Here is a 13,301-nt window from a genome sequence, read left to right as displayed (position 1 = left end):
AATACCCGATCTCACTGAGTCTGTACCTCCATTAAGGCTATTACTCCATAAAAACATTGGCTGGAATTTTCTGGCCGTTCACGCCCCGTCGCCACTGCCAGCAAGAATGAAAGAACTCACTCTGCTGTCGTAACTGGGCACCATATTTAAGAGGCACTTCTCAAAAATTGTTATCCTATTCCTTTTGAGTTCGCTGCAGCCACAGAGTCTGCGGGAGGCTTGGCACTTTTCGATTCCCGACCCGAATCCAAAGCGATGCCCCGAAGTAAAAGGCTACAGATTGGTGGCATGCGTCATTGCAACGCCAGGCTGAAATCATTGATACAATAAATCCACCCACAAGAGGTGGCAGCACTGGTTCCCATTCATTTTAAACGTGCTGAGAATGCAGATTCTCTGTGATTGTGGGGCCTATCTCTTTAAGATGTGGAGATGCCGGCGTTGGACTGGGGTAAACACAGTAAGAAGTTTAACAACACCAGGTTAAAGTCCAACAGGTTTATTTGGTAGCAAAAGCCACACAAGCTTTCGAGGCTCTGAGCCCCTTCCTCACCTGAAGAAGGGGCTCAGAGCCTCGAAAGCTTGTGTGGCTTTTGCTACCAAATAAACCTGTTGGACTTTAACCTGGTGTTGTTAAACTTCTTACTATCTCTTTAAGACAGCGCAGCAGAAGAGGGTTACCTGGCTTGAAGGACCAATCATGCCCAAGGGTGGAGTCCTCTCTCACGCAGAATCATAGAACAGCCATGATGTAAGTTTGCAAGAATTGGGGCACTGCCTCAAGGCAGCCTTGGCTGCTATTTTATTTATTTACCTGTGTGTTTAAAGTTTTAAAGTTTATTAGTCACAAGTTGACTTACAATAACACCGCAATGAAGGCCGCCTTGGAGAACGCTTACCCGAAGATCAGAGGCTGATCTTCTGCCTCTTTTCAGCCTCTGATCTTCGGGTAAGCGTTCTCCAAGGTGGCCTTCACGACACACGACAGTGCAGAGTCGCTGAGCAGAAACTGATAGCCAAGTTCCGGGCTTAAACCGGGATCTTGGATTTATGTCACACTATCAGTAACCCCCACAGCTTGCCTGCTGGACTTGCAGAATCTCACTGGCTGTCCTGTCTGGAGACAATACACATCTCTTTAACCTGTGCTTAATGCTCCCTCCACTCACATTGTCTGTATCTTTAAGACCTGGTTGGTTGTAGAGATTCGCATTCTAATCAGTATTCTGTAACTTGATTTTGTGTCTCTGTATGCCCTGTTTGAGACCAGATATCCACTCCATCTGACGAAGGAGCAGCGCTCCGAAAGCTAATGGCATTTGCTACCAAATAAACCTGTTGGACTTTAACCTGGTGTTGTTAAAACTCTTACTGTGTTCACCCCAGTCCAACACCAGCATCTCCACATCATTTCTTTTTGAAGACAGAAACAGGTTGAAACATTGTTTAACAGACCTTGGTGACCTGTCCAGGAGGTCACACACACAAAGTCAACAGCATTGTTATTTGCTTGATGCACAAGCACAGTTTGCTATTTTGTCTGCTGCTCAGTAATGTTTAACTGGGTTTACTTTAATGGAATCACTTTGCTGTACTTTTGATAAAGAACATTTGTTATTAAAATTTTCTATACTTACTGTTAATTGGCAATTATTTTGCCTTAACAACTTATTAACATTTACAACAGGATTTGAGAAGGCTATCATAATGGTATAAGGATCTTTGTAAAACACAGGCATAAAGTACAAAATCAAGAAGATTATGCTAAACCTTTATAATAACAATCATGAGGCTCCAACTTGAGCACTGTGTCCAGTTCTGGGCATTACACTTTAGGACAATGTTAAGATGTTAGACAGGGCACTGAGGAGATTTAGGTAGTTGCGAGGCAGAATTATGCCATTACCACCGAGGCTCATGTACCCTGACATATTGGTCCTGTGGTTTAAACAACTAGCTTTGGGGTTACTTACCCTGGCGGAGCGAATGAGGTTGTTCATCCTCTTGTGGATCCCCACAGTGCCATGGACCTTGGGTGACTGTGTAGAGTTTGCACATTCTCCTCATTCTGTGTGAGTTTCCACCCACAGTCCAAGATGTGCAGGTTAGGTGAATTGGCCATGCTAAATTGTCCCTTAGTGTCCAAAAATGTGTAGATTATGTGTATTAGCCATGGTAAATGTGCGGGGTTACGATAGGGCAATGGGGTGGGCCTGGGTAAGATGTTCTTTCGGGGAGTCAGTGCATGACCCGATGGGCTGAATGGCCTCCTTCTGTACTGTAGGAATTCTGTGGTTCTGTGACATTGTATTGCTGACCTCTCCTGAACAGCGTGGGCATCTGCCACCTGCACCCACACAGGGTTGGTTTCCCCTCTCAACCTCCTCCCATCAGCCGGAGGAAATATATTCCTCCGACCCCAACATGGTTCCGGAGGCCATACAGGAGGGTGTCCCTAAACTTCGGTGTTGGACCTTCACCTCTCCTTCCAGACACCTTTGTAGTTTGCACTGACATTAAGGATGTTCGGATGCTTTTTAAATATGTTGAACCGATATGATGGCAGGGCACATATTTGCATAATTAATGACATGAGGGACAGAAGATACCATGAGATTCCCCATCAGCCTCTGCAGCAGGAAACATTCCCTGTCCCTGACACTGCCATGGGACCTAGAAGTTTAACAACACCAGGTTAAAGTCCAACAGGTTTATTTGGTAGCAAAAGCCACACAAGCTTTCGAGGCTCTAAGCCCCTTCTTCAGGTGAGTGGGAATTCTGTTCACAAACAGACAGAACAAACAGAATTCCCACTCACCTGAAGAAGGGGCTTAGAGCCTCGAAAGCTTGTGTGGCTTTTGCTACCAAATAAACCTGTTGGACTTTAACCTGGTGTTGTTAAACTTCTTACTGTGTTTACCCCAGTCCAACGCCGGCATCTCCACATCATGGGACCTAGAGCCAGATAGGAGAATTCCGTCGCAGTCAGAAGCTCTCCATGCCTCATTCATTCTCAGTGAGGTGCAGAGCTCTTCTGACTGGGCCAAAATTCAGGTCACTGCACCCAGTAGGAATGTCACCATGTCCAGCAGAAGTGTCACTGTGTCTATGTGTCCAGTGGGAGTGTCACTGTGTTTATGTGTCCAGTGGGAGTGTCATTGTATCAGTGGGAGTGTCAGCGTGTCCAGGTGTCCAGTGGGAGTGTCACTGTGTTCAGTGAGAGTGTCAGCATGTCCATGTGTCCAGTGGGAGTGTCACTCTGTCCAGATGTTCAGTGGGAATTGTGCCCAGTGGGAGTGTCACTGTGTGCATGTGTCCAGTGGGAGTGTCACTGTGTTTATGTGTCCAGTGGCAGGTCACTGTGTCCATGTGTCCAGTGGGAGTGTCACTCTGTCCAGATGTTCAGTGGGAGTTGTGCCCAGTGGGAGTGTCACTGTGTCCAGGTGTCCAGTGGGAGTTGTGTCCAGTGGGAATGTCACTGCATCCAGGTATCCAGTGGGAGAGCCATCATGTCCAGATGTCCACTCTGAGTTGTGTCCAGATTTCTAGTGGGAGTGTCACTGTGTCCAGATGTCCAGTGGGAGTTGTGTCCAGTGGGAGTGTCGCTGTGTCCAGATTTCCAGTGGAAGTTGTGTCCAGGGGGAGTGTCACTGTGTCCAGTGGGAGTGTCACTGTGTCCAGTGGGAGTGTCACTGTGTCCAGATTTCCAGTGGACGTTGTGTCCAGTGGGAGTGTCACTGTGTCCAGGTGTCCAGTGGGAGTGTCACTGTGACCAATGGGAGTGTCACTGTGTCCAGATGTCCAGTGGGAGTGTTGTTGTGTCCAGGTGTCCAATGGGAGTGTTACTGCGTCTAGTAGGGGTTTCGCTGTGTCCAGGTGTCCAGTGGGAGTGTCGCTGTGTCCAGGTGTCCAGTGGGAGTGTCACTGCGTCCAGGTGTCCAGTGGGAGTATCGCTGTGTCCAGATGTCCAGTGGGAGTGTCGCTGTGTCCAGTGGAAGTGTCGCTGTGTCCAGATGTCCAGTGGGAGTGTTGCTGTGTCCAGGTGTCCAGTGGAAGTGTCACTGTGTTCAGTTGTCCAGTGGGAGTGTCGCTGTGTCCAGATGTCCAGTGGGAGCATCGCTGTGTCCAGGTGTCCAGTGGGAGCGTCACTGTGTCCAGGTGTCCAGTGGGAGTGTCGCTGTGTCCAGATGTCCAGTGGAAATGACGCTGTGTCCAGGTGTCCAGTGGGAGTGTCGCTATTTCCAGGTGTCCAGTGGGAGTGTCGCTGTGTCCAGGTGTCCAGTGGGAGTGTCGCTGTGTCCAGGTGGCCAATGGGAGTGTCGCTGTATCCAGGCGTCCAGTGGGAGTGTCACTGTGTCCAGGTGTCCAGTGGGAGTGTCGCTGTGTCCAGGTGTCCAGTGGGAGTGTCACTGTGTCCAGGTGTCCAGTGGAAGTGTCGCTGTGTCCAGATGTCCAGTGGGAGTGTCGCTGTGTCCAGGTGTCCAGTGGAAGTGTCACTGTGTCCAGTTGTCCAGTGGGAGGGTCGCTGTGTCCAGATGTCCAGTGGGAGCGTCGCTGTGTCCAGGTGTCCAGTGGGAGCGTCACTGTGTCCAGGTGTCCAATGGGAGTGTCGCTGTATCCAGGCGTCCAGTGGAAGTGTCACTGTGTCCAGTTGTCCAGTGGGAGGGTCGCTGTGTCCAGATGTCCAGTGGGAGCGTCGCTGTGTCCAGGTGTCCAGTGGGAGCGTCGCTGTGTCCAGGTGTCCAATGGGAGTGTCGCTGTATCCAGGCGTCCAGTGGAAGTGTCGCTGTGTCCAGGCGTCCAGTGGGAGTGTCGCTGTGTCCAGGTGTCCAGTGGGAGTGTCGCTGTGTCCAGGTGTCCAGTGAGAGTGACGCTATGTCCAGGTGTCCAGTGGGAGTGTCGCTGTGTCCAGGTGTCCAGTGGAAATGTCGCTGTGTCCAGGTGTCCAGTGGAAATGTCGCTGTGTCCAGGTGTCCCGTGGGAGTGTCGCTGTGTCCAGGTGTCCAGTGGGAGTGTCGCTGTGTCCAGGTGTCCAGTGAGAGTGACGCTATGTCCAGGTGTCCAGTGGGAGGGTCGCTGTGTCCAGGTGTCCAGTGGGAGTGTCGCTGTGTCCAGGTGTCCAGTGGGAGTGTCGCTGTGTCCAGGTGTCCAGTGAGAGTGACGCTATGTCCAGGTGTCCAGTGGGAGGGTCGCTGTGTCCAGGTGTCCAGTGGGAGTGTCGCTGTGTCCAGGTGTCCAGTGGGAGTGTCGCTGTGTCCAGGTGTCCAGTGGGAGTGTCGCTGTGTCCAGGTGTCCAGTGGGAGTGTCGCTGTGTCCAGGTGTCCAGTGGGAGTTGTGTCCAGTGAGGGGCAGTCAGGAGGCTGCGGTTCGTCTCCTAGCAACGGGGGAGGGGGCGGGGCTTTGATGTCGCCACGTCACAAAAATGCGCCAGATTCGAATGACAAGCGGCGGCTTCAAAATTAAACTATCGACAAACCCGGAATAAACCATTGAAACCAGCGTTCGACTAGTATAAACCAGCGTTAAACCAGTATAAACCATGCCGCCCGACCCACGGCACTGAGGGGTTTATGGAAGTTTCTCGAATGAGCGGCGGGCGCCAGAGGACCTTGTTCCAGAGCTGGGGCAGCAAGGCCGGATCGCAGCGCCCGGGCGGGAGGAGCGCCGAGGCCGGGCCCGGGCCCGCCGGCCGCTCAGCCCCGGCCTCGGCCTCGGATGGCTTCCCGGACGGGGAGGATGACGACGTGCTGCTGGTGGCGGTGTTTGAGGCTGAGCGGAGCCTGGCCAGCCCCAGGCCGGCCTCCCCCGGCCCGCCGCCCGCCACCCTCCCGGGCTTCGACCTGTCCTCGGGCGATGTGTGGATTTACCCCGTCAACTACCCGCTGCGAAGCTACCAGTTCGACATGGCCCAGGCGGCCCTCTTCCACAACACGCTGGTGTGTCTGCCCACCGGCCTGGGCAAGACCTTCATCGCCGCCGTGCTCATGTACAACTTCTACCGCTGGTACCCCTCGGGCAAGATCGTGTTCATGGCCCCCACTAAACCCCTGGTAGCTCAGCAGATCGAAGCTTGTTACAAGGTGATGGGCATCCCGCAGGAGCACATGACAGAGATGACAGGTAACGGATTGTCATAGAATCCCTACAGTGCCATCGAGACTGCACTGACCACAATCCCACCCAGGCCCTATCCCCATAACCCCATGCATTTACCCTAGCTAATCCCTCTGACACTAAGGGTTAATTTAACACGGCCAATCCACCTAACCCGCACATCTTTGGACTGTGGGAGGAAACTGGAGCACCCGGAGGAAATCCACGCTGACATGGGGAGAATGTGCAAACTCCTCACAGACGGTTACCCAAACCGTGAATCGAACCCGGATTCCTGGCGCTGTGAGGCAGCAGGGCTAACCACTGTGCCGCCCCATTGTCAGATAATGTTTAAACTGCACCAACCCACAAGAGCAGGAAAGGCCTGGGTAAGCAAATCTGCACCAAGACTGGATAGAAGTGTTGCATTTGCACCCCAGTTTCCATGGGTTAGGTGGTGTTGTCCAATACATAAAACAGTACAGCATAGGAACAGGCCCTTTGGCCTGTAATGTTGTGCCAAACATGACGCCAAATTAAACTAATCCCTTCTGCCTGCCCTTGGTCCATATCTCTCTCTCCCTTGCATATTCATGTACTTATTTAAACGCCCCTATCATATCTGCCTGCACCACCACCCCAGCAGTGCGTTCCAGACACCTACCACTCTATTTTTAAAAATAATCTGTCCCTCACATCTCCTTTGAACTTTTCCCCCCTCACCTTAAATGCATGACCCCTAGTATTAGACATTTCAACTCTGGGAAAGAGATTCTGACTGTAAACTCTCATAATTTTATAGACTCCTCTCAGGTCTCCCCTCAGCCTCCGCTGCTCCAGAGAAAACAACCTCTCCTTATACTTCATACCATCTAGTCCAAGCAGCATCCTGCATCCTCTCCAAAGTCTCCACATCCTTCCTGTAATTAAGCAGTTACCATATTTTTTTAAGAGAACAGAGCTAATATTTCAAGTTTGGATGACAAAAAATCATCCAAACTTAACGTTAACTCTGTGTTCTCTCTACAGATGCTTTTAGACCTCCTGAGGTTTTCCAGCATTTTCTGTCCTTGAGTGTCCAAATACATGACCATCTTTCCCACAGTTTCCTGTTTGAATCACCCCAACAGGCTTCTGGCCCTACAATAGTACTAATAAAACCTTCACCAAAGTCAGTCATAAATGACTTCATCTGTGCCTGGAAGCATGGGGCATTCTCCTTCCATTTCTTAATTGTAGTTGTTGAGGTGGTTAAACATACTATCCTCTACTAATGCCTCTCCTCTTGTCCAGTTCAATGGGACTATCCCTTTTTGGGTTCCATTCTTAGCTATTTGATTACTGTTAGAGCACTTGCAGCTAATGAAGATTGTACCAGACATAATAGGACAGTATTAACTCCCAACATTGTTTGCTCTATAATGGTAGTGAATGTATCTGCATCAACCTGGTTATTAGGATTACATTTTATGTAGTCATCCTTCAACAATAGTAGTAACAGACAAAGTTCAAAATACATGGCCAAGAATAGGCGGACTGCATATACTTATAGTGGACTCAACATATGTTACTATTTCTGGGTTTTATTTGATTTGACACATTTTTTAGAATTCTTCAATTGGAAGCTGCTACAATGACTATGTTTAATAGGATTCCAAAATCATAAACCTTTACTTGAGAGCTTATTTGGCTGCTGTAATTTGATTATTTATAAACATTCTTGCAAGTTATACCTTCTGAAGGCTGAGAAATAAATCACATGAACTCCCCTTTTTATAAATTCTTTTGACTGTACCCTGATTTGAAGGGGCAAGCAAATGCAAAGTTAGTGTCACTAAGATGTAAGTTTATTCTGATAAATATCCCAATCTTTAACTGGCCATTTCATCTTTACTGTCAAGAGCAGGGAACTGGGTAGGTTATCATCAGTGGTCTGTAGCTGGCTATTGAGAAAAATTAGACCCTGCCATTCAAAATCCTTCTTTCTGATTTTTTTTCTCTTCCACAAGGAGATTTTACAATCTTTGCTTCGCATCCCGTCTCCTCAGTTACTGCAACTGTTTGTGAGAATTGAGCAGAATGAGAATCAAATCTACATTTGGACCTTGCTTTTTGCCTTTGATTGTTAGTTCCTGAATACACAGTGCCAATGTAACGTCCTGCAAATGCCATTTTTAATTATAAGTCCTCTCCCTCCGTTCATTTTTTGTAAAAGTGCATGGATTAAAATTGATATTTAGCTAAGCATTCAATAACTTTTGCAGGACAGACACAGGCAGTGAATCGCCAGAATATTTGGAATGCCAAACGAGTTGTCTTCCTCACACCGCAGGTTATGATGAATGACCTTTCTCGTCAAGCTTGCCCAGCTGCTGATGTGAAGTGTTTGGTTGTGGATGAAGCTCACAAGGCATTAGGGAATCACGCTTACTGCCAGGTACAGTATTGCAAAGGTTGTGCATATACACCCTCGTATTGTAATTTGTGCCTTGTACCTGGTGAGCATGGGTTTGGGGTCCTCTTGTTTTCCCTAACCTAACTACAGCGATAGGCTAATTAAATATTAAACACTTGAATCAAATCTTCTTGAAACTTCTCAAAATAATAAGATCCAGTTCTATAAACCCTATCATAACGTCTTGTGATTTTTCTTTTATCATTTCGTCTTTCTCTTGAAGGTTGTTCGGGAGCTATGTAATTATACACTTCAGTTCCGTGTTCTGGCTTTGACTGCAACGCCGGGTAGTGACATGAAGGTGAGTTACTCGTACAGGTTTCACGTATTGGATAGATTGTATGATTTCACAGTTCATCTTTAATTTTCTGAAGACCGGGTAATTGCAATGTACAAACGTTGAAGAAAGATAAACATGGAAGAAAAAACTTGAAATTACAACATTATAGGATGGAGGGTGTCCATATGTTTGTCTTGGAGCCTTGTCGTTTTTTGTACTATAAAGAACTGCTTGGATATGATTTTCTGTTTTGTACTAAATGAAGTCATTAAAATGCTATTTGTTATTGGAATACAAGAGAAGTACAAAATCTCTTTATAAGCAACATTTGATGACAATCTTCAGTTGACTGAGGGTTTTGGATGGAATCAAAAGTGCTGCATTATAAGTACCATGCATTAACTTTTAACTTGAGTCATTTTTTTATCTCTGTGCCTGTCATGCAATTGAGTTGAAATTCTGGAATATTGTTATTTAATCTTGATGTATTGCCTTATTCAGCTACATGCTTGATGCTATCTTTTTATTGCCATTGCTAAACACTATAGTTAATTCCTAATTTATTCTACAGATGTCTGGTTTTACTGTAGCTGATTTGTCAATTATTGTCCTAAATGAGGTGTTGACCCAGTTTTTTTTAAAACAGAATTTGGGCTACATGTACCCAAAGATTAGAAACAAAACAATACACAGCATACCTTCACTGGAACTAAATATAATGGTTATGACAAATTGATATAGATAGCAATGACGAATATGGCTGTATTTATGTATCTTGCTACTTGTCTGCATGCAAGCATGCAGTCACAAGGCGCTAGGTTTATTATTTAATTTATTGTCACATGTATTGGTATACAGTGAAAAGGTATTGTTTCCTGCGTGCTATATAGACAAAGCATACCGTTCATAGAATACATAGGGAGAAGGAAAGGAAAGGGTGCATAATGTAGTGTTAAAGTCATAGCTAGAGTGCAGAGAAAGATTAACTTAATATAAGGTAGGTCCATTCAAAAGTCTGATGGCAGTAAAGAAGGAGCTGTTCTTGAGTTGGTTGGTGCACGATCTCAGACTTCTGTATCTTTTTCCCGACGGAAAAAGGTGGAAGCAAATATGTCCTGGTGCATGGGGTCCTTGATTATGCTGGCTGCTTTTCCGAGGCAGCGGGAAGTGTAGACCGAGTCGATGGATGGAAGGCTGGTTGGCGTGATGGACTGGGCTACGTTCACAACCCTTTGTAGTTTCTCGCGGTCTTGGTCGGAGCAGAAGCTATACCAAGCTGTGATACATCCTGGAAGGATGCTTTCTATGATATCCTATTTACGCATAGAGGCCCGATATCATTGCCACTGTTAAAATAAATTTGAGTTGCTTTTATACTACATAAAATTCATGTCGGGAATGCTGGAAACCATTTTATAAATTAAAGCAGAAAATGCTGAAAAAACTCAGGTCTCGCAGTATCTGTGGAGAGAGAAACTGATTTAATGTTTCAAGTCCGTATGAGACTTCAGAGCTGACGAGAGGCAGAAATGTGATGGGTTGATGATGGCATGATGTTGAAGAGAGGGGGTGTAGCAAAATAGAAGGATAGGGATTAATGTCCCAGCCACTTTGCAAAGCCAGGGAGGAGGTAAGTATGTGCAGTAATTGGGGTAGAATAGGGTGGGCATGGCCGGGGTGAAGGGGTAGTAAGTTCTACTGGCTTCAAGTTTTTAGGTGTCCAAGTCCCCCACCCCATGCCGATACTATAGTTAAGAAAACCCACCAATGCCTCTACTTTCTCAGAAGATTAAGGAAGTTTGGCATGTCAGCTACGACTCTCACCAACCTTTACAGGTGCATCATAGAAAGCATTCTTTCTGGTTGTATCACAACTTGGTATGGCTCCTGCTCTGTCCAAGACCGCAAGGAACTCCAAAAGGTCGTGAATGTAGCCCAATCCAACACGCAAACCAGCCTCCCATCCATTGACTCAATCTACACTTCCCGCTGCCTCGGCAAAGCAGCCGGCATAATTAAGGACCCCATGCACCCCGGCCATTCTCTCTTCTACCACCTTCCGTCGGGAAAAAGATACAAAAGTCTGAGGTCACATACCAACCGACTCAAGAACAGCTTCTTCCCTGCTGCTGTCAGACTTTTGAATGGACTTACCCTGCATTAAGTTGATCTTTTTCTACACCCAGCTATGACTGTAACACCACATTTTGCACTTTCTAGTTTCCTTCTCTATGAATGGTATATTTTATCTACATAGTGCGCAAGAAACAATACTTTTCACTGTATGTTAATACATGTGACAAATCCAATCAAAATGGAGGGAGCAAAGGGATGGAGTCAGGCTGATCTGTTGGAATGGGAGTGGTGGTGGGGTTAGTACTAGAGTTAGAAGCGGCTTTAATTCTTCTAACCTTTGCTGGGTAACTATTCTGGTAAGACGGTCAGAATCATCCGAAGTGCATGATTTAAATTGGAGTATCGAATGGTTCCCAGCGCATGGAAGTTTGAACTTCTCAGGAATTGCCGTGCAGTCCTTGTGTGGGGCTTCTGGGTTGGCAGGAGGGTGGTGGGGTCACGGTGTCACTTTCTAGAGATCGGAAGTTATGGGCCAAGCTATCACTCATATATACGACTGACCAGATGGACCAATGAGTCTTTCCCTGTCATTATTCCCATATTATATGCATGTTCCCATACTATATGTATGTTTTTGATTCTTGGCATATGGGCATAGCAGGCAAAACCAGCACTTGTTGCTCATCCCCTATTGCCCTTGCAGGTGATGGTGGGCCGCCGCCTTGAATTGCTGCAGTCCATCTGGTGTAGATACACCCAAAGTCCGGATATTTGACCCAGTAACAGAAGTAATGGTGATATAGTTGCAAATTAGGATTACATGTGCCATGGGGAGGAATGACTGGGTAATGGTATTCCCAATGCATCTGCAGCCCTTGTCCTTCTAGGTAGTAAAGGTTACAGGTTTGGAGAGTGTTGAAGGAGACTTGTCGAGTTGCTGATGTACAACTTGTAGTTGGTACTACTGTGTGTCGATGGTCAAGGGAGTGAATGTTTAAGGTGGTGGATGAAGTGCCATTAAAGTGGATTTCTTTGTTCTGGCTGCATCAAGCTTCTTGATTGTTGTTGGAGCTATACTGTGCAGTCAAATGGAGAGTACTCTACCACGTTTCTGACTTGTGCCTTGTAACTGGTAGATGAGCTTTGGGGTCCTCTTGTTTTCCCTAACCTATTTACATCGTATAAGTAATTAAATATTAAACACTTGAATTAAATCTCCTTGCAACTTCTCCAAAATAAGATCCAGTTGTATAAACCCTATCATCATAACTACGGGTATTTTGTCTAGAGATCATTCAGTGGTGGTCCTTGAACCTTTTTTGGGGCATATCCAATAAAGTCTAATAAAAATCATCTATAGGAGCACTACAACTATTTTCATTTATACTGAATTGTTCTTGTCAAACTTGATACTCTGTAGCTTTGTGGCATTGATCGTGCACCTTCACAAACTTGTCCTGTATTGTAACTGCCCCCTTTTCCATACCAGCCATGCTTAGCATTAACCTCACCCACAGACGTGACCTTGCATTTACCTATGTTGTGACGTTGGCCAGGTGTGAAACGTCTGTCGGATATAGATGAGATTGTAGCTTTATCCTCCTCACCTAACACTAATAACATAATGTCATTTGCAAACTTGCCGACAGAGCTTACAACACCATCATCTAGGTCATTAATATAGACTGCAATTTGAGAAATGTCTGATACCTTTCATATCCTATGGATGTCCATGTTGTTTCACAGCCATGTGAGCGTAGTCACTGTAATGAAGACACAGCGAGGTCCCAGAAATAAATTTAAATAAATGACGAACTGATCTGTTTTGGTAGTGGCTCCTGGGTGGAAATAGTTCAGGATAGCAGAAGAACTTTCTGATCTTCAAATTGTGCCATGTCCATTTAGCAGGCTGACCAGACTTCAGATAAGCTTATTATCCGAAAGATAGCACCAATAATCAGATTGCTCATCAATGCTGTTTTGGAGTATAAGCCTAGACTGTGTTCTGATGTGAAATGAGACTTGAATGCCAATCTTCTGTCTATGAAGAGTTACCAAACGAGTCATATTGACTCTGTCACTGGAGGATATGGAAAATGCAAGAGTAAGGCAAAATTTCAGTGCGTAATCGATGCAACACAATCTTAACTGGGTTGTAGCAAAGTAGCACCTTGTTTGGGATTTCAGATGATTTTACCCTTGTCCAAGTTTTATGATTCTCCTGCATGAATACATCAACCAATAGTGCCATTGGGCTATTCTATTATTTGTACACAAAGATTTTGAATGCCAAAACTGTGTATTTTTTATTTATAATTGCCTGAGACATGCTTGCATCTAGTAATGAGCAGGTATTAATATTAGCTTCAAAGCCTTCCTATCCACTCTATCTAAACC

The 13,301-nt window shown here is 46.2% G+C and overlaps 1 protein-coding gene across 1 annotated transcript in view; it reads left to right on the top strand.

Moving 5' to 3' along the window:
* The first annotated feature begins 5,570 nt into the window (after positions 1-5,570).
* The window catches only part of fancm (FA complementation group M), a 118,014-nt gene continuing 110,283 nt past the window's right edge, over positions 5,571-13,301 (top strand). The window contains exons 1-3 of the mRNA XM_078234159.1: positions 5,571-6,120; positions 8,358-8,530; positions 8,772-8,849. Of these exons, the coding sequence (XP_078090285.1) occupies positions 5,571-6,120; positions 8,358-8,530; positions 8,772-8,849 (801 nt within the window). The remainder of the gene's footprint in view (positions 6,121-8,357; positions 8,531-8,771; positions 8,850-13,301) is intronic.

The sequence above is a fragment of the Mustelus asterias genome, chromosome 18 (genome assembly GCF_964213995.1).
Source record: "Mustelus asterias chromosome 18, sMusAst1.hap1.1, whole genome shotgun sequence".
NCBI classification, from domain to species: Eukaryota; Metazoa; Chordata; class Chondrichthyes; order Carcharhiniformes; family Triakidae; genus Mustelus; species Mustelus asterias.
This window is presented reverse-complemented; position numbering and strand designations above follow the sequence as displayed.